Source organism: Schistocerca piceifrons, chromosome 8, assembly GCF_021461385.2.
Source record: "Schistocerca piceifrons isolate TAMUIC-IGC-003096 chromosome 8, iqSchPice1.1, whole genome shotgun sequence".
Taxonomy (NCBI): Eukaryota; Metazoa; Arthropoda; class Insecta; order Orthoptera; family Acrididae; genus Schistocerca; species Schistocerca piceifrons.
This window is the reverse complement of record NC_060145.1, coordinates 11,357,949-11,379,796: the sequence shown is the minus strand read 5'-3', so window position 1 is coordinate 11,379,796 and position 21,848 is coordinate 11,357,949. Positions and strand designations below refer to the sequence as shown.

The 21,848-nt window shown below is 40.9% G+C and overlaps 1 protein-coding gene across 2 annotated transcripts in view; it reads right to left on the bottom strand.

Moving 5' to 3' along the window:
• The window catches only part of LOC124711125 (protein strawberry notch), a 265,197-nt gene that overhangs the window by 141,037 nt on the left and 102,312 nt on the right, over positions 1–21,848 (bottom strand). For both annotated transcript variants that reach the window (XM_047241011.1, XM_047241013.1), the window contains 4 exons: positions 13,073–13,236; positions 8,561–8,714; positions 1,860–2,020; positions 373–492 (listed from right to left, as the gene is read on the bottom strand). In XM_047241011.1, the coding sequence (XP_047096967.1) occupies positions 373–492; positions 1,860–2,020; positions 8,561–8,714; positions 13,073–13,236 (599 nt within the window). The remainder of the gene's footprint in view (positions 1–372; positions 493–1,859; positions 2,021–8,560; positions 8,715–13,072; positions 13,237–21,848) is intronic.

Sequence of the window (21,848 nt, the reverse complement as noted above, 5' to 3'; positions counted from 1 at the left end):
AGTCAACAGTCGAAGTGTTTGGGATCGCCTGCTTTCCTTAAGCAGTCGCCTCAGCTGCTAAGCTACTGAACTCTAGTGCGCTTCCAGATTCATGTCTAAATTTACCTGTACAGTGTGTGGGAGTATGAACAATGAGGGAACAAATTTGGTTTGTGTCCACGGCTTACTCTACCACAAAGAATGTACGCCTTAATCATCACATTTTTAACTTACAAAGATCTCATTTTAGACAAAAGTAACAAGTTACCAACAGAAATTGGACCTACAGACATGAAGACACTCAAATGATAGCCTCCATTTTCCTGACTCAAATGACATCCTCCATTTTCCTGTAGTTCAGTTAATGAAAATAACAGTCTATACAAAACTTACTTTGCCGTCGAAACAAAATCGGACAATTCCCCATCGTCCCTTTCTAACTGCTCCAGTGTCCTTGCTTCTCCAGTAGACTGCAGGCCAATAACCACACATTTGCCACACTTTACAGCCTCCCTGTAACACAAATGCAAAATGTATTAGTTTTGAGACTTTTAAAAGATTTGCATTGAGATAAACAAGATTACTTCTCTACTTCATTCTTTTGCTTTATATAACTCCCTATGAACATACATTAGCATACAAATATAATAATCAGTAAAATCCGAGGTACACATGAAGACTGGAAATGTCAAACATCCCAAGTGCAATTTTTTTCACAAAACATGTTTTCAATGCTATTGCATTCTTGGTATTCTGTTGTGTGTCACTAGACTCGTCCCAAGTTGTAAATTGTGGAGAAAATGTTCCTAACATTACTAGGTGATATACGGTCTTCGTGCCAAGTGTTGCTTCCCTTTCAAATGTGCCTTTTCAAGTGCCACATGTCAAAGTCTCCTCTGCTTAGTTGATGTGTAGTTCGTGTAGTATGCATAGCATGTGGTAACTTAAGTCTTTTTTTTTATCCAATAAAACATCTTTGTAATGGAAGTAGATAATGTGGAATTTACCTACCACCAGATGCTCCAGTCCACTCACATGTCTCTCCTACCCCATCAAAGGCAGAGCTACAAGTGAAAGCTGTCTACAACCCGAGCTGCAGCCACTGTGCTGCTTTCGACGTAGACAGGACACCTATCGAACTGCTTGTCCAGACAAACGGCTACCGCTACACTGTGGCCGAAAGATAACTTGACCACCCAATTGCTGACCATTGCTGCTTAACACAATGGGCTTCACTTCAATGACCACTTCACAGCCTGCACCATATGGATTCTTCCTACCAACACCAACTATTCTGAAGTGCAAAGCTGGGAACTCTCCCTGCAACAGGCAATATGTCCTATGTTGCCATAACCAGCCTGGCCTCAATATTCGCTAGCCCAGTCCTCTCTCTACCTATCCCCTTCCCTGCTCACACTGCAGCACTACACATTCAACCAGTGCACTACACCCTTTTCCCCTTCTCTCCCGTAACCACTCCCCCAGCCCCCGTCCCTTCCATCCCACCACCCACTCACAACCTCCCAATTCTGCTACGCATCCTGCCCCACTGCGTCCCTGCACGCTCCCACAGGCAGCACGCTCGACTCATCCCCTGTGTGGTGAGCAGCAACCTGTCCTACTCATAATGTTATTTTTGTAAATATATTATACAAATACAAGTTTTGTGACAAGTTTGTTATTGCTTCTTAATTAAAAATATGTTACATAATTTTTTTTACTTATTCCGCATCAATGAGGATCATTAAACTTACGACAGTGGAAGGAACATTGGTACCTTTCTGTGCTGTAAATGTGTTTATGTATTGTTTATGACATCCTTGAGGATCTTCTCAACAGATTCATTAGCATTACATTGATATCTCTGTAAATTAACTTACCGTGCCACTGTGACAGCATGATTAACTTTAGATGCGATACACAGGTATTTAAAGAAACGTTGATGTGAAGACCAAAACTGTCCCCACATGGTCTTTTTCATACGGTTCTCCGCATCAACAAGTTCAGCTGCTTCCTGGAACTTTCGCATGGCATCCACCCACTGGAACACAATCGTGCAAATGGAGTTCATAACAGTACAGCAAATACAATTACAAAATATGGTTTATGGTAAGCACTTGGTGAATACATATAACAAAAGGAGTAAAGATAACAACTTACCACAAACCTGAGACATTCAGTGGTTCATGGGCACACAAACAAGACTGCAAATACTACTAAGCTTTCAGACCAGTTCCATCTTAAAAGACAAGTAGTACAGAAAAAAAAGAAACACACACACACACACACACACACACACACACACACACACACACACACACACAGAGAGAGAGAGAGAGAGAGAGAGAGAGAGAGAGAGAGAGAGAGAGAGAGAGGGGGGGGGGGGGGGGTGCTACAAGGTGCTGGCACTGGCTTAAGAGGCTATGTCAGGTGGAATGAGATGGTGGAATGTGGAGGAGGTCGAGAGAGCCCGATGAGGGGTGACTGCCGGACAGAGGGGCAGCCAGTGATAGTTGCACGGGGCAGGAATGTGGCACCAGTGAGTTCACTTCGGTACAGGTAGGAGGTGTTGCACGGGGTACTCAATAATGTATGGGGACAGACTGTAGAGACAGGATACGTGGAGAGGGAGACTGCAAACAGATGCGTTCGAGTGTCAAACTTAGGCACTGTTGTCGTGACAGGGATGGAGGAGAGAAGCTAGCCGAGATTGAGGCCTGAGGACAGTGTGATTGGAGGATCTGCCGTAAGAGCAATTCTGATCTCCGTAGCTCGTTGAAGCCGATACTACGGTCAGTCACTATATGTCTGACATCGGACAAGTGAGGAGTGTGGTAACGTATTCGAAACTGACTGCAGAACAATTCTACTGAAACTGACATATGTGCCAACGACATACATTTTGCATAAGGCTACAAAGGTACACTAATTGATCAAAAGTATCCGGACACCTGACTGAAAATAACTTACATGTTTGTGGCGCCCTCCATTAGTAATGCTAGAATTCAATATTGTGTTGGTCCAACCTTAGCCTTGATGACAGCTTCCACTCTTGCAGGCATACGTTCAATCAGGTGCTGGACGACTTCTTGGGGAATGGCAGCCCATTCTTCACAGAGTAAGTTGGTTTTCCAAAACATCCCAAATGTGTTCTATTGGATTCAGGTCAGGAGTCTGTGCAAGCCAGTACATTACAGGGATGTTATTGTCACGTAACCACTCCGCCACAAGCTGTGCATTATGAACAGGTGCTCAATCGTGTTGAAAGATGCAATCACCATCCCCGAATTGCTCTTCAACAGTGGGAAGCAAGAAGGTGCTTAAAACATCAATGTAGACCTGTGCTGTGATAGTACCACACAGAACAACAAGGGGTGCAAGCCCCCTCCGTGAAAAACACGACCACACCATAACACCATTGCCTCCGAATTTTACTGTTGGCACTACACACGCTGGCAGATGATGATCACCAGGCATTCGCCATACCCACACCGACATTGGATCACTAGATTGTGTACCACGATTCGTCACTCCACACAATGTTTTTCCACTGTTCAATTGTCCAACGTTTATGCTCCTTACACCAACCGAGTCGTCGTTTGGGATTTACCGGTGTGATGTGCGGCTTATGAGCAGCCCTTTCGACAATGAAATCCAAGTTTTCCCGCCTAACTGTCGTAGTACTTACAGTGGATCCTGATGCAATTTGAAATTCCTGTGTGAGGGTCTGGATAGATGTCTGCCTATTACACATTACGACCTTCTTAAACTGTTGGCAGTGTCCGTCAGTCAACAGACGAGGTCCGCCTGTACGCTTTTGTGCTGTATATGTCCCTTCACATTTCCACTTCACTATCACATCAGAAACAGTGGACCTAGGGATGTTTAGGAGTGTGGACATCTCGTGTACAGATGTATGACACAAGTGACACCCAATCACCTGACCATGCTCGAAGTCCGCGAGTTCCACGGAGTGCCCCATTCTGCTCTCTCATGACGTCTAATGACTACTACGGTCACTAATATGGTGTACCTGGCGGTAGGTGGCAGCACAATGCACCTAATACGAAAAACGTATGTTTTTGGGGGTGTACGGATACTTTTGATCACATAGTGTACATACAAGAAATTACGGCTCTTACAGAGTCATATAAAAAGTCTTTTTCCCCACCATCTATTTATGAGTAGAACAGGAAAGGAAGTAACTAGTAGGTACACAATACCCTCTGAGACGAGCTGTATGGTGGCTTGCAGAGGATGTACGTAGATGTAAACATAAGGAAAACTTTCCTTATGTGTGCACATGACAAGTAGCAAAGTCCTCGTCACATATGTAAGTTGTCTAATCACTATGATAGTGAGTCTTTCGCGATGGCACTGATATGTAAAACATTCTTGTCTTTCTTGCCACATCAATTCAGGATAAAATCTCGAGCTTTCAATGACAGCCTCCACTGTCATCCCCAGGGGCAACTGACTATCTTCACTGCAGCTGTGGTGACCTTATATAGCGCGTGGACATCTTCTGACTGGACGGCTTGTGATTGGTCAGCGATTATGTATCGCTGTCGCAGACGGTGTCAATGTCTGCGCTAGTGGCGCCATCGCTTCCATGGGAACGTAAACCCTGGAAGGAACGTCTCTGGTGATTCCCTGCATCAATCGCTCGTTTCCATGCACCGCTCAGATAGTATCCGCTATCGTGGTAAAAGTTCTTCTCGCTTGTCCTTATTTCAACAGCCTCTATAACAACAGACTCTCAGTAGGTGGTGGCATGGGACAAAATTTTTGTTTCATAAAACAGTAATTTGTGTTTGTTCATGAGACTGTGCTCCGCAATTGCCGATTTCTCCAGTTCTCTATTTTTAATATGCTGCTGGTATTCTGCTCAGCGGTCAGAAACGGTACGAATGGTCTGACCTATGTAATTGCTTCCACACTCATAGGGAATATTTCAAGTTTCCTTTTCTTGGAGAACACTGCCTTTATATCACGTGCACCATAGCCTTTCTTTTGGAACACATACTTCAGATGGTTAATTTCGGACTTCAAGTGGTCCTGGTCAGAAACAGTTTTTGCTCTATATACCAATGTGTTAAAAACGGCTCGCTTCTGAACAGGATGATGGAAACTCTGTGCATTAAGGTATAAATTGGTATGCATCGGACTTGCAATACACGGAGTGGACGGAGGGGAGCCGAATGTAGTGCATGTTCCTCAAAAGTCTCCATAAAAAAATTAGCCAATGATGGAGACAACGAAGAGCCCATCGCTATACTGTTTGTCATTTCATAAAATTTATTACCATACAAGAAGAAGGTGGTCGTCATCACAAGCTGGAACAGCTTTATAGTTTTAGGAGGAAAAAGATCCCCCAGCATTTTCAAAGTGTCCTCCACAGGATATATAATTTGGGCCCTCCGTTGCCTCCATCATAGCAAATAATTTAAGAAGGGACACTGTGGTTACAAGTGACAGATCAGCAGTTTTTTAAGCATAGGAAGGGCAGAAACAATCTTTCGTGACTGTACTCCGAGCAGTAAACTAATTGAGTAACATTTCAACAATGGACTCGAGTACGCTCCACCTGACCATGCTCTTGGAGCGCTGCTCAATGAGTTATTACAACATAATAGCAGTTGTGAACAGTGCAGCCCAACTTCCGATTTTGTGGCATGTCCCATTCCGACTTCTGCCAGTTGCTTGCGACTCACACTAGATGAGTGGTCCCTGACATGCTACGCCTCAGCAACATCACAGGTGCAGCTTTAGATGGGAGTGGGAGCAGCAAGAGGACAAAGGCCGAGGTGAAAAACAGATACGTCGGATTTCAGCATGCGCTTGTAAAATATCTGATCCACAGGGGAAGACACTAGGTAGGTAGCCAAAAATATTGTTCAGGAAATGGTATGATAACCTGACTTGTACACCACAAATCCTCATCTCTTCTGCAAACCCAAAAATGTACCATCAACTGCTACACACCTTTCTTGTCTTTGATGAAATCTATCAACATTATACTAAAACTGGAAAGGTAAAGTACATTAGATATTGAAATCTCAAACTTTCAGCAATTTATAAACTTTTCTTACTAATCTTCCTCTTTGTACCAAGATTAAAATTGACATGCAAAGCTAACAAATGCTTAAATTTCATGCAAACAAAACTGAAATAATTTCATAATTCAACCATATGGGTGGTGTGTGTATTGTGTATTAAACCAGGGACCTAGAAACGATGGGAGAGGCTTCGTCCTGCTGTAGCCCTCAATGGTTCAAAACCCCACAGCAGTCCACCCACCCCACCGCCGTCCCACACTGAACCCAGTGTTATTGTGTGGTTTGGCCCCCACTGGACCCCCGCCCCCTTCCCCTGGGAACGTGTCATACCAGACAAGTGTAACCCCAAATGTTTGTGTAGTAGAGTAATTGTGGTGTATGCGTGCGTGGAGACAGTGTTTACGCAGCAATCGCTGACATAGTGTAACTGAGGCAGAATAAGGGGAACCAGCCCACATTCGCCGAGGTAGATGGAAAACCACCTTAAAAACCACTCACAGGCTGTCTGGCATACCGGACCTGGACACTAATCCACCGGGCAGTCCCCGGCACGCCTTCCTGCTCAGGAAGCAGTACGTTAGACCGCGCAGCCAGCTGGGCGGGCACAACCATATGGGTATTAATAATAATGCATTTTGCTACAACACATGTTATTACTCACAAGAGAATATGTTAACATGGAAAGGCTTAAGTATGAGGCTATGACTGACACTTCACTACAGTATTTTCAAATATTTTCTCAGTATATACACTTCACAAAGTAATTAATGAACACTTGCTTGAAACTCCATAACTGTCTCCCATCATGATGCAAAGTTTAATGATGTCACATTGGCACCAAATTTCACCACAATTATTTCCAATGCCACCACAGACGAGTCACATGATGGGAAGGTTGTCACACATTCTCTTACTCACATTTCAACTTATATCCTGAAAACTCTCCAGTAACTGTGACACCCAGCAGTGAAATCAAATCCACAGTTTTATTATGGGTGCTGAGGAAAACTTTTCAGACACACTGTCACTCATACTTGAGAAGAAAAGGCCTTGGGGGATGGTATAAAGGGCATCAATGAAACCATCCCTTCCCTTGGGACACTGATTCCCAAGAGTAACATGGTCAAAAACAACAGCTTGCAGTGCCGTGGGCAATAAAATGACATTTTTGGCGATCCTTGACTCTGTCAACAACTCCCCAAGCTGATTCAACCTTTGTCTAAGGAAAACGTGGAGCTGCAACACCACTGAACGTGACCTGTTCCCTTTGGAGTGTAACACGACCACAATTTTTTCTGGTATACAGGTAGAACAATATGGAACCGTCAAAAATCTTTCATGGGAATTTGAACGTGATCCAAAGCAGCACAGTGTTTATGCTTTTTCAGCCCTCTGGTTTCATGACCTTCTGTGGCATCATCTTGGGGTGACAGGAGCTGCAAGCGTGACATGAGCACAAGCAAATCAGTGAAGGGTCCCTGTTACACCTTTCCCCTCTCACATGCATGACGCACGGACATGCTCATGTATGGGTGGAGGGGGTCTACCAACACTACTCGACAGGTGTAGGTAGTAGGGAAATTAAGGTGGAACAGGACAGTAGAAGGTTAGGAAGGATCACATTAGGGCAGCAGAGGCTGTTCCAGCAGGGCACAAGCAGGCACTGGTGGATATGGGTGGGCTGTCTCACAGCTCTATCACAGTCCACGCAACTGTATGTACTGCAGAGGCCAAATGCAAGAGAGCTGGAGTGTTTGAGCAGCTCCCTACAATACCCGGGCATGTGCGTGAGTGAGACGGGGAGAGCCCGAGGGCGCCTTTGCTCAGTGGACGGCGTTGGAAAACAGTTTGAGGAAGAACGAGTAGCTAAGAAAAGCTTTTGAGGTAGAACGAGTAGTTAAGAAACGTTTTGCCTCTTTTTAAATGCACAGCCCCTACTTGCTGTGCCTTTTATTTGGCGAGTAGTGATATACTATCTTACATGTTACGTTAGCCAATATAATCCACATGTCAGCAGATTTCGAGTCACAGCTGCATGTGTACGAGTTACACAAGCTGTGTGTCTTCAGTGTCAGATGACCTAGTTTCAGGGGCAGTGGCAACAATTTGCTGACTGAGAATATGGCTACTTTGTTACTACAGTACGAAAATCATATATTACCCTCCATGTGCTGGTATGTAAAAGAGTTTACTGAATTCTGAAGCAATGTTATAGAAGCTAGACACCTGCACTATTGCCTCCACATTTCAAACCAATTCATAAATGTAGTTAGCAGGTATCTGAGTGGTATTCTTAACAACTATACCAGTCACAAAGTTACCACTATTAACAACCACACAACTTACATTCTCAGTTGAAAGAGCAAGGAGCTCTCTATAAAGTGAGGGAAACTGTATAAAGATCAGAACCTACAATTTTCCCAAGCCTACTGGTTTAATGTTCTGGTGCTCTTGAAGGTGGTGCATGCAGGTTTTATTACGTATCATTTCCAATTATTACTGGATAACAAGGAGTGGCTCACCAACTTTACAGATGCATCATAAACTCTGATAAATTCATCTGATAAGGAAACTTCATCTACTTTGAATGAAACACCGTGGAAACTGAGCTGCCGTGCAATATACATTCCTCGTAATTTCATATCCATTGCCACAATTTCCATAGCACCAACTCCTCTGAAAAAGAAGGAAAAAAAAAAAAAAACCTTTAACTCTTTCATAGAACTATTGTCAACATACAGAAAAACAATGGCTTCGGCAATTAAATGAGTCAATTTAACATCTACACTCTGATACATCAGAAACTGAGACTAAAAGAGTGAAACACAAAACAGGAACAAGACAATTTGAATAACTGTAAACATTTACGCAAACTTTAACAATCACTGTTGAGATTTCTGTTTCCCTATTTCTTCCGTATGTCATTTTTTCCATTTTTGTGCCAGGTGACAATAAGAACCTTTTGGCTTCAAATAAAGCTAATCTCAGTGTGATTCTACAACTTTCAAAAGTAAAGTTTCTTCCTGTATTTTTCCTTCTCGTCCACAGCTTCTTCGGTCTCTCTTTTTAGCCTCAAAGTTACTGTCAGATCTTCCAAACTATGTAAAAGTAAGAATTTAATTTAAAATTGCTCCATTACACATATGCAATTCACCACATTCTGTAAAGTTTTTCTTCCAAAATGTGCTACTGATGGTAATTGCAGGAAGCTGTTCTAACTTACATCTACAATTTTCAACTGCAATACACTTTGTCTCAAAGCAAACATCAGTTAACTATATGGTTATGCTCTAACAAAACCAATCCTATTTCTGAAACTTGAACACATACAGAAGCATCACAACTGTTGCACATACAATCTAATCAACTGATAAAAATGAAATCCAGAAGCAAGGCTATAAGAAGGAAAAGGACTAGTGAGGTTTAGGAAAAGGGGTATGGTCTTTCCTTCTCATTCCGTCTAGTAGGTATCCCCTGCTCGGGGTTCTGGGTGACTTTTCTGAACTCTAACTCTTTTCCTAAAACTCTCCAGTCTTTTCCTTCACCCTTCTTCCTTCCCCTTCAAACCTCCTGCCACAAGAAGGTGCCACTGGCTCCGAAAACTTGCATAAGTAAAATCTTTTTCAAGTGTTCTCCTGCTGCCGGTGGGTGAGTAAATATTTTATTTATCTAATTACATTATATTAAAATAATAATCAATTTCTTCTGATTACAGGTGAGCAAGAAAATTAATTATTTGTACAAAAATTTGCCTCTCACATAACTGTTGTCACTGGAACCTGTATTAATGCAGTACTTAAGCATGAGAGAATTTATGACCAAAATTACACAAGCACGGTGAAAGACAATTGAAACTATCAGTATATATTCCACACAGACACCATTCTACAACCAATGAAAACAATAGACGAATATGGAAGAGTTAGAAATCTAATACACTAAAAGAGTTTCAGAGCAAATTCTGATACCAAACCTACAATGGGAAAAATGTCACCCTACGTAGTAGCACCATGAAACATTCACATTACTCTCAAACGTTTGGTATATCTAAGAGTACCATTATTAATACGATGAAGTTTGGTTCCATGGGAATAATTGTGGCCTGTGCCGGAGAAAAAGGAAGGTCAGTACTGGTTGGATTATCATCTGTATCTTATTGCAGATTTATATTTCAGCAGAGAGCGCAGCTACCATCAGTACATTGTAGGTAGATAAAAAGACTCAGCATAATTAACAGCACACATTACAATATAACTTTGTCATGTACAAGCATCAATCAATATGTAATATACGCCGTTATAATAATGCTGAGGCTACACGACTACCTGCAATGCACTCATGATAGCTGCACTGTTAGTTGAAATCTAAATCTGTCCTCCCTGTCCTGGATTATTAGTATCTTTACTAAAAGATCAATATTAGCATCTTGTTTCAGTAGGGTACAATGTCATTTGTGTTTGAGAATGTTCCTGAACTTATAGTTATGCGCCAACAGGGATGGAAGAGGGAAGGGGACAGAGAGGGGGGGGGGTCTCGGACAGACCATTGGCCCTTTTGAGGTGCCGTAGTCAGTCAGTCGACAGTCAGTGGTCGAGGGTGACGGTTGGGCTGCGGGCCAGAAGGGCACACAAAAGGTTAATCTTTAGTATAATGAGTTGGAAAGTGGTAAAGTGAAGTATTTGAGCCGTGCTAAAGATCGAACTATTACACGTCAAGAAAATAAGGAAACATGAGAGTCAAGTTTCTAAGTCTGAACAGAATGGCACTGCTCCAGCACATGGAAGTGTCGACATGAACCAGCCGCTAGGCATAAACATTTTGACACGGTTAGTAGGTCACTAAGACTGCGACATCAACATTTCCGTGTGCGAGTCCAAGCAAGCTCAGCAGAAAAGTGTTACATGAGGGCAGAACAACCAGCTCTGTTATTCTCATAATACTATTTAAGAAGCACTAAGGAGGATGACCCGAATTGGTTAAGCAAATGTAGCTGAAAGGAAGACTGTTAACAACTCGTGAAGAGCAAAACCAATTCAGTCACGACGAATGATGACAAAAAGTAGAGACCCTCCTTGACGCCATAAGTACTTCACCTCACAAGGTTAAAGTCAGTCTACAAGTAGGATCAATGGTGTCTGTGTAGTTCACACTCAATTCTCTGATTATTATGTTGTAACATCTCGTGTACGAGATAGTTCCTTACTCCTGCCACCTTACGAGATGACCACCCATCCGTAACTAAAGTTGATATAAGCTGGCCTATAGTATCTCTTGTCACAAACAGATAGTCCGGTGACCTACCAACACCATACCAGCCTGGGGCACAAACTGCTCTAAATTCCAGCATCGCTCGGTCAGATGGCCTACCAGACCAGAGGGGCAGGATCGACATTCGACAAGACATCTGACATCGAGGTCGATCTGTTGGGACAACACAGGCAGTGACTCGGGAGGGACAGAGTGCTCCCAGAAAGGCACGCGAGTTGCAACGTACACGCACTGCAGTCATCGCCACTTCCAGGCAGAGCTTCCAAAGGGGCACATCTTCCACACTGTGGGTGGCAACCCGCTTACTAGAAGGCACCAACACGAGCATAAGGCTGATGGCAGTGAGATATGGCTATCGGAGCCAGCTGCCGGGTTCAGCAGATTCCTCATTGGCTCGCTAAGTCGCCAGCTGCCGCTGAAGTTACAGAGATGAGATGTATTCAGTGAAATAAATGAAGTAATACGAATCACTTTTTATTGCATCTGGTGACATCACACGGGTTCCACATCCTTCACTGTGACAGAGGTTTCCACCCCAGGAAAAGGTGACCCTTGCAGAATATATGTGAGAAGTAATTTTGTGATGAAAAATTATGTATAATTGTGAATTTTCAGCAGTTTGAAGATTGCAGAGTGATACATGTATAGCATCAATTAGCAGCATGTGGCAAAACTGATCTCTTGGGCGATTGTGTCTAACAGTCAAACATCAGAAGTAGTCTTGAACAATTTCGGGTGAGATAGTTAAATGATTGAAATATTTGGATCATGAAATAGTTGAAAGAAAAACTGATTTATGTGGATAAGTAGGATAAGTTATGTTGCAGTGAGAGAAACTGACAAGGGACCATGAAACTACCATAATTAAAAAAATAATTATGTTTGATTTGAGTCATTCATCCTTTTCAGAACAAGCATTACATATACTGTAGTTCCCTGCATATATAGGACACAGTGGTGCACATTGGTTTAGATACAAAGTTGCCTGTGTATCTGATGCAGCAAACTGCTCGCACTCAACTGATTGCAGTACACTTGAGTGAATACACTGACGAAACATAGTAGTATACAAGGGCAGTTTACATCCAGTGTGTTTGAATTGCTGACAATCACCTGCATTTCCCTAACATCATTGCTACTAAATATAGCCAATGGCCTGAAACATAACAGATTCAAAAATACGTTAGTATATGGTACATTTGCGCTGAGTGTGTCGTAAAATAACTTGCACAGTCAATTTCTTCCTCAGAGGGGCAGGTGTCAATAAATGCAATATTCACTTCTAAATTATAGTTTCATTTTTTGTACTGCTTTTGCACAGGTTATCAATATTCTATAGTGAGCTTCTGTCAGCTACCAACTGCTAGAAATCTCACAAAAAGTCTTCAAAGACTATTTTTAGTAGGAGAAACAGGCTAACAATATGTGCAGTTTTCTGGGAGAGCTTTCCCTCTTATCTCAACATTTCCACCCGGGCAAAACATTTACACGGAGTACTCAGGCATTAATATAATATTAGCTCAACCATCTCGAAAACTACAACTCCTGAAAGAATCATACTTTGCTCTTTTCTGTTTTACTCTGAAAATTCCCAAATACATTAAGGCAAACTGTCTTTCTTGAGGATAATGACAGAGGAGTGAAAAACTACACCCAGTACGTACAAAGTTTTACGTTATTCAAATGTATTTCTTGAAGAATGTGTTGTGGGTTAATGAGTTACAAAGTACTTACATTAAACTTATGACACTATAACTTTCTCTTACCGCTTTTCAACTGCTGAGATAAAGTCATTAAACTCATTGAAGGGCGTGCCCTCCCCCCAGATACCTAAACGTGTCATATACGCCATGTTCCGAGGTTCAGATGCTCCAGTAGCAGATGCGTACACTACACGTGCTTTTGGAAGTTTATTTTGCAGCTCCAGGACCTGTAAAAAGTAATATTAAGGAGTAGTTACTACAAAAGTAATCTTCTGAGCAAATCAAAAGGAAGACAAATGTTGCCATATTTCTTCTGGCTTCAACAAAATAAATAATGCAACTGGGCTACTCATGCTGAAAGCTTTCAACTTTTCTGGAAATTGTAACTGTCCCATAATGAAAAACAGTGTATAGTGAAAAGCCACACTAACAGCATGCTTCATGTATGCAAAATTTGTTACATATATTTGAAGAAATATTATCAATGTGTATATTCATATTCTGCAACTAAATCATCTCCATAGGTACCTGCGATGCTTTTTGATTGAGCATTTTGGTAACTTTCATACATTCTCTTACAAGCTCTCTGTATTCTTAGTCTGTCAAAGTATTTCTAACACTTTTCACCAAAGGCCCAATTTCACCCTACATGCTGAAATTATTTTCATTTACCCCTGAACATCATTGCTCCCTTATTATCATTCCACGGTACTGCAGGCAGACATTGCTTATTACCTGTTCCCGTACACCTGAAGAAAACGGTTCTCTCTGATGATGTTCATCGATATATAGCAGCGAATTAGATCAAAACTGTGTAGTTGTGTCATATACTCACACTCCTCCCTAATCATTGACCATCACATTCCCGCAGTTTCAATGTATCACATCCAAAGTAACAGTGACCAGACAACCGTTACTTGAGCTGAAGTTAAGAAGTATGCAACTGCCACAAAAAATACAGACTACATACAATTACATCAGAACTGTTTGGAGTCCAGTACAATTTTTCAGTATGTATAAGTTTCTCACTCGCACCAATTTGATACAAAACACATTGCTACTGACGTATCACTCAAATTTCAGAAAGCATCCTCATAAAAACTTAACTTTTCTATCTGAGGGAGTATGTCATCTTCCACTCAGCTCGTTCAGTTTAGTGCGTCCAGCATATATATGAATCTACATAATATAATAAGCATACACATATCTTTAGTTTAACAATAGGTAACAGCAACACTCGTTTTAAAAAAATTAAATAAAAAATAATAAGTAAGGCAACAATAATTCAACAAAGACTACAACAAAAAGATAGCTGACAACAAACTATAGCTATCTTTTTTGTCGTTAACTAACAAGAAAAAATGTTGCTAAAAAGATAAAGAAAACTAATGCTACACACCAAAGGACGATCATACTTTTTTATTCAGCAATCTTCAGTATTTTAGCTGTCTTATTTGCTTTCTTCAGTCACATTTACAGTGTTCATGGGAAACTGTTCCTTCACAGGGGTTCCAGAAATTCAGTACTTTCAGTATTCCCTCCAAAACCTCAAACCTTAAGCCAGCTGAGTCCCACATGATTGGCATTCCGAAGGCACCCCCCTGCAAGCAAAGGTTCTTCTCCAGAGATAACTGAGGGAAGGGAGCACATGATCCGGAAGCTGCGTCAACTACTGGGCACCGCGCCGTAGTCAGCTGCTCTTGAACTAGTGGTCAGCGGTGTCAACTCTCGATCGTGGGGTTCCAGGTCCAATTTCTGGCAGGATAGGGGATTCTCTCTGCTCAGGACTCTGTCTGTGTGTGTGTGTGTGTGTGTGTGTGTGTGTGTGTGTGTGACTTTGTCACCATTTCATCACTGACATCAATGTGCAAGTCACCGAAGTCAGATAAAGGACACTAAACAGGCGGCCCGACTCCCCACCATGGAACTCCCAGCCAATAATGCTGTATAGATATCACACAGTCACTGTTCCTTCCATCTAAACTGAGCTGCACAAAATAAAAAAAGTCCCTTCGGCCCCATACAAACTATCGCAACTGCTTCATACACTCTTTCGGTTCTCTTGATCCACATACCTAGTACCTAAAATAAATACGCTTTGAAGCCTACCAATTATGATTCAAAAACTTTGATCATATATCTAAAAAGAAAGGTGATGAAACTTACCAAACAAAAGCGCTGGCAGGTCGATAGACACACAAACAAACACAAACATGCACACAAAGTTCTAGCTTTCGCAACCAATGGTTGCCTCGTCAGGAAAGAGGGAAGGAGAAGGAAAGACAAAAGGATATGGGTTTTAAGGGAGAGGGTAAGGAGTCATTCCAATCCCGGGAGCGGAAAGACTTACCTTAGGGGGAAAAAAGGACAGGTATACACTCGCACACACACACATATCCATCCACACATACACGGGTATGTGTGTGTGTGCGAGTGTATACCTGTCCTTTTTTCCCCCTAAGGTAAGTCTTTCCGCTCCCGGGATTGGAATGACTCCTTACCCTCTCCCTTAAAACCCATATCCTTTTGTCTTTCCTTCTCCTTCCCTCTTTCCTGACGAGGCAACCATTGGTTGCGAAAGCTAGAATTTTGTGTGTATGTTTGTGTTTGTTTGTGTGTCTATCGACCTGCCAGCGCTTTTGTTTGGTAAGTTTCATCACCTTTCTTTTTAGATATATTTTTCCCACGTGGAATGTTTCCCTCTATTATATTCAAAACTTTGATCATTATCACACTAGCCAATTTCATCTCCATCCATAACTTACTCATCTCCGAGAGCCAGACCCATCAATAAATCAGAAAGCAGCTACGGAAACCCAGGTGATACTGCTCTGTAACAAACTTATCCTGGGCCACACAAAGAACAGGCATTCTTCAACACACAGCAGCTGCACTACTTACTTTGTACAGGTTAAATGATGATATTTTCGTGTCCTGGCCTCATGGTGAATAATTCCTCCAGCTTTTGTCTTCTTCACCCCCCCCCCCCCCCCATTCCCCCACGGGCAACATCCCTACAGAAATTTTTCACTCTTACTAACTCCAGCCTCTAAAAGACCACAACCAGGCTATGCAAATTTCATGTTTGTTTATGACGTTTGACAACCGAACAAAGTCACAGGATAACAGCCATCCCCTTCATTACACAATAAAACAGTTCAAGAATATAAATTTATTTTGAAGAACAGTAGCACGCCAAAGACATCATATTTACTTTCAATTTAATAATGTTTCACTTCCAAGAAACGATGTGTACATACGAATTTCTCAATATGTTCCACTGTGTATCCAGCAGTATTTTATTATTCCCTAGTCGCAGATAGGCACAACAAAAATTGGTAAAATTTACTGTTGCTTAAAGAAGTTTATGATAACTATTTTGGAGTTCAGGGTACAAAATGTGTTTTAATAAATAATAAGACGTCTGTTTTAAGTTAAATGATATTTCTTGGTTTAGATAGTAAGCTACTTTTCACTCTTATACTTTTGTTAAAATGTGTTTGAAATACATTGTAACCTATATCGCTACATAATTATTTAAAAAAAAAAAGAAGATTGAATCTGTTGGAGTAATATATTCGCTGATTTTTGAAGTCATTTTATCCAATGAAATATGATACTCCATTGGGAGGGGGGGGGGGGGGGGGGGGGGGGCGACCGGCCTATAGCACCCCCCTTGCCACCGCCCCTGTCTATCTGCAACCCAACATCTATGCTATATGGTGAGTAACAACCTATCCTTTTCATTATTTTGTCATTATTCCACCCTGGATTTTTATTGTTATTTTGGTATTATTTAAACTTTTTACCCTCACAAGTATGGTTTGCAGGCTTTTTAAAAATCAATAGTGCTCTTTGTTTATACCTTTTCACTGTTTGTAATTATCAGGAGTTAAATAAGTAAATTAATTTGATAGCATTGTCCTAGTATGTTCTAGCAAACACAATTGAATCGCAAATTGTCGAAACAAATAAGTCAAAATTTTCAGTTTTAATTTTTTTCATGGAATAGTACTTTTAAGATATAATCTATCATTTGGTGTTGAAATGAAGCACATCATGCTCCTACAAATGGTAGAAAACGTGGTGTGTGGTGCACTTCATGCTGTTTGTTCTTGAAACCAAATAAGTCACTGACTTATTTCGTTTCAGCAGATGCTGCTCATTACCAGGCAAAATCTGTTTTTCTCTAATACTACACATCTTTGATAAAATTATCCACTTCCTTTGTTGTGCCACTAACAGTCACTGTTAATGTTCACTGAGCGGCAGTTGGTTGTATTACTATGGCTCCAGAAAGGAAGAATAGTAGTGCAGATTATGATAGAAGTAAGGTAAAGACAGCTCACACCAAAGGCCTGTCTTATGGAAATTACAGAGGTGATTATGTTCCAGGGAAAGCAGTTAGAGAATCTAGCAGTTAAATATCAATCTTCCTTGGAACAACTGTAGGAAACTGTATAAACGTAAATAATATCCATATTTCCAGAAATACCAATCACATATTATTAATTTCCTTTCAGCTGCAGAATGAAATGTTATGACTCCATTGACGTAATGAAACATAATAATATTTTGGCAAAATTTCTTGATCTTACTACCAATGACGCCCAGACTTACATCTGCAGCACCTTATTGGAGCAAAGGGAGTAAAGCAGAGGCGTCCTCAGAAAACTGATACAGAATGTTGTGAAAACTGTAGGGATGCAACATTCCTTTACCATATAATGATTGGAATTGAAAGCAAAAATATTTGCAAGAAAGCTTTCCTGAATATAGGTGCAGTGACAAATTCGCACACATTTCGAATCTGTAAACTGCTACTTAAGGGAATCACGTCTGTTGAAAAACGTGGGAAAAACCCAAACAAGAAGAAGACACAACAATACCCTTGCACTCATTCATGACGATATAAAGTCTTTGTCACTTAAGAAAAAGACATGAGCACATCTTTCTAGAATTAATGGACAGCATTCCAATGGCCTACCCAGCATACCAAGTACTTATTTCCAGAATGAAGACGGAAGATATGAAGAAAGTCATTGAATACATGCCTGCTGCAAAGAGATCACTCTACGAAAAAGTGCTTTCTTGGCCAGTGGTTGACTAACGTGCACTAAATCATTATTGCTGCTAAAATAATTTAGTTTTTTCTAGTTAGTCAGACCATGCTAATGTAATATGAAGTGTTCATACAATTAAATCCTAAAAAAGCAAAAAATATGTTTGTAAATTGTTGAAACCAAATAAGCAAACTGGTGCTTTTCATTTATTAAGTCACAAAACTTTCAAATCATTAAATATCGAAATGGCGTACTCTAAGTTAATTATTTCTCTCTCAATAGAATCAGAATGAAGTCACAGTTCTGAAAAATTCCAGTAATGTAGCAATAATACATGTGGCAGTATTCAGTTTTTTGTTTATCCTGTAAAGTGTAAAAAAATGGCTTAATTTGGTTTCAACAATTGATGATTCAATTTATTATAAATACCAGCACCTGGCACCAAAGTTATCTCAGTCAGAATAATACAGTAACGTATGTTACATTGTGCTGTGGTCACAGCCTCTTTATTATGCATTTGTGTCTCAATTGGAGAGCTTTGGAAAAAGGTTTTGGCTTATAGCGGAAGTAGGAATACTGTTCAAACTGTATTGATCTACGCAAATCAATATTTCTGAAAATGATCAGCTATTAGTTTTCTTATTCGCTATTAAAATGACCTGAGGACCTCGAGAATCTCCTTGAAGACAACGACTGCCACAAATGTATACAGAAAAGATGACTATTTTAATTTCTACATTGAAGCAGTGTCCTGCAGCATATTAAAAAATGCGTAATTATTTGCCACATTAAGGAAGTGCACGAACATCAACAACTTAAACTGTTTTATTTAAACAGATGGCAGAGACCCTTCTGCAGTGTCCTGCAGCATATTAAAAAATGCGTAATTATTTGCTACATTAAGGAAGTGCACGAACATCAACAACTTAAACTGTTTTATTTAAACAGATGGCAGAGGCCCTTCTCAAGCCTTACCAATGCCAATTGAAGGCAGAGCAATACAAGAAATTACTCAAATCATTTAGTAGCCGACAAGTTCACTGCACAGCTTTCTAGATAATGATGCTGCCGCCAAACTTGCAGAATACATGAACGAACACAGAAGAACTGTGTACCTTTCGGATGTGCAGTACTCAATCGCAGAGCTGGTTCTGTGGCTTGACTCAATAGACCTGAGTACCTGCTACACTACACAAGGCATCTGGATCTTCCTACTCTGCATTAGTTTCCGTGAATTGCGGGCATCATAACTCACTCTCCATCTTAAAATGCGTCAACCTGTTACACTCTTGGACTCACTTCCATTTCACTAACGTCCTCTCCTCCCATTTCTTCTCTCCTTGGGGCTCATTAATATTTTATTTTTAGTTATGCCTCGCACCTTAGTACATCATGTATTCCAACAGATGTTGAACAATGTTGGGTTCTGTCACTCTCCTACTCCATTCCTCATTATACTTTTCTCTTATGCTATCAGCATTTATGGTAGATTCACACTGTATGCTGTTGTTGTTGTTGTTGTGGTCTTCAGTCCTGAGACTGGTTTGATGCAGCTCTCCATGCTACTCTATCCTGTGCAAGCTTTTTCATCTCCCAGTACCTACTGCAACCTACATCCTTCTGAATCTGCTTAGTGTATTCATCTCTTGGTCTCCCTCTACGATTTTTACCCTCCACGCTGCCCTCCAATACTAAATTGGTGATCCCTTGATGCCTCAGAACATGTCCTACCAACCGATCCCTTCTTCTGGTCAAGTTGTGCCACAAACTTCTCTTCTCCCCAATCCTATTCAATACTTCCTCATTAGTTATATGATCTACCCATCTAATCTTCAGCATTCTTCTGTAGCACCACATTTCGAAAGCTTCTATTCTCTTCTTGTCCAAACTATTTATTGTCCATGCTTCACTTCCATACATGGCTACACTCCATACGAATACTTTAGAAATGACTTCCTGACACTTAAATCAATACTGGATGTTAACAAATTTCTCTTCTTCAGAAACGCTTTCCTTGCCATTGCCAGTCTACATTTTATATCCTCTCTACTTCGACCATCATCAGTTATTTTGCTCCCCAAATAGCAAAACTCCCTTACTACTTTAAGTGTCTCATTTCCTAATCTAATTCCCTCAGCATCACCCGACTTAATTAGACTACATTCCATTATCCTTGTTTTGCTTTTGTTGATGTTCATCTTATATCCTCCTTTCAAGACACTGTCCATTCCGTTCAACTGCTCTTCCAAGTCCTTTGCTGTCTCTGACAGAATTACAATGTCATCGGCGAACCTCAAAGTTTTTATTTCTTCTCCATGAATTTTAATACCTACTACGAATTTTTCTTTTGTTTCCTTTACTGCTTGCTCAATATACAGATTGAACAACATCGGGGAGAGGCTACAACCCTGTCTTACTCCCTTCCCAACCACTGCTTCCCTTTCATGTCCCTCGACTCTTATAACTGCCATCTGGTTTCTGTACAAATTGTAAATAACCTTTTGCTCCCTGTATTTTACCCCTGCCACCTTTAGAATTTGAAAGAGAGTATTCCAGTCAATATTGTCAAAAGCTTTCTCTAAGTCTACAAATGCTAGAAATGTAGGTTTGCCTTTCCTTTATCTTCTAAGATAAGTCATAGGGTCAGTATTGTCTTATGTGTTTCTACAGAATCCAAACTGATCTTCCCCGAGGTTGGCTTCTACTAGTTTTTCCATTCGTCTGTAAAGAATTCGTGTTAGTATTTTGCAGCTGTGACTTCCAATGGAATGTTGTCTACTCCGGGGGCCTTGTTTCGACTCAGGTCTTTCAGTGCTCTGTCAAACTCTTCACGCAGTATCATATCTCCCATTTCATCTTCATCTACATCCTCTTGCATTTCCATAATATTGTCCTCAAGTACATCGCCCTTGTATAGACCCTCTATATACTCCTTCCACCTTTCTGCTTTCCCTTCTTTGCTTAGAACTGGGTTTCCATCTGAGCTCTTGATATTCATACAAGTCGTTCTCTTATCTCCGAAGGTCTCTTTAATTTTCCTGTAGGCAGTGTCTATCTTACCCCTAGTGAGATAGGCCTCTACATCCTTACATTTGTCCTCTAGCCATCCCCGCTTAGCCATTCTGCACTTCCTGTCGATCTCATTTCTGAGACGTTTGTATTCCTTTTTGCCTGCTACATTTACTGCATTTTTATATTTTCTCCTTTCATCAATTAAATTCAATATTTCTTCTGTTACCCAAGGATTTCTACTAGCCCTCGTCTTTTTACCTACTTGATCCTCTGTGCCTTCGCTACTTCATCCCTCAAAGCTACCAATTCTTCTTCTACTGTATTTCTTTCCTCCATTCCTGTCAATTGTTCCCTTATGCTCTCCCTGAAACTCTGTACAACCTCTGGTTCTTTCAGTTTATCCAGGTCCCATCTCCTTAAATTCCCACCTTTTTGCAGTTTCTTCAGTTTTAATCTACAGGTCATAACCAATAGATTGTGGCCAGAGTCCACATCTGCCCCTGGAAATGTCTTACAATTTAAAAACTGGTTCCTAAATCTCTGTCTTACCATTATATGATCTATCTGAAACCTGACAGTATCTCCAGGATTCTTCCATGTATACAATCTTGTTTTATTATTCTTGGCCCAAGTGTTAGCTATGATTAAGTTATGCTCTGTGCAAAATTCTACCAGACGGCTTCCTCTTTCATTTCTCTCCCCCAATCCATATTCACCCACTATGTTTCCTTCTCTCCCTTTTCCTACTCTCGAATTCCAGTCAC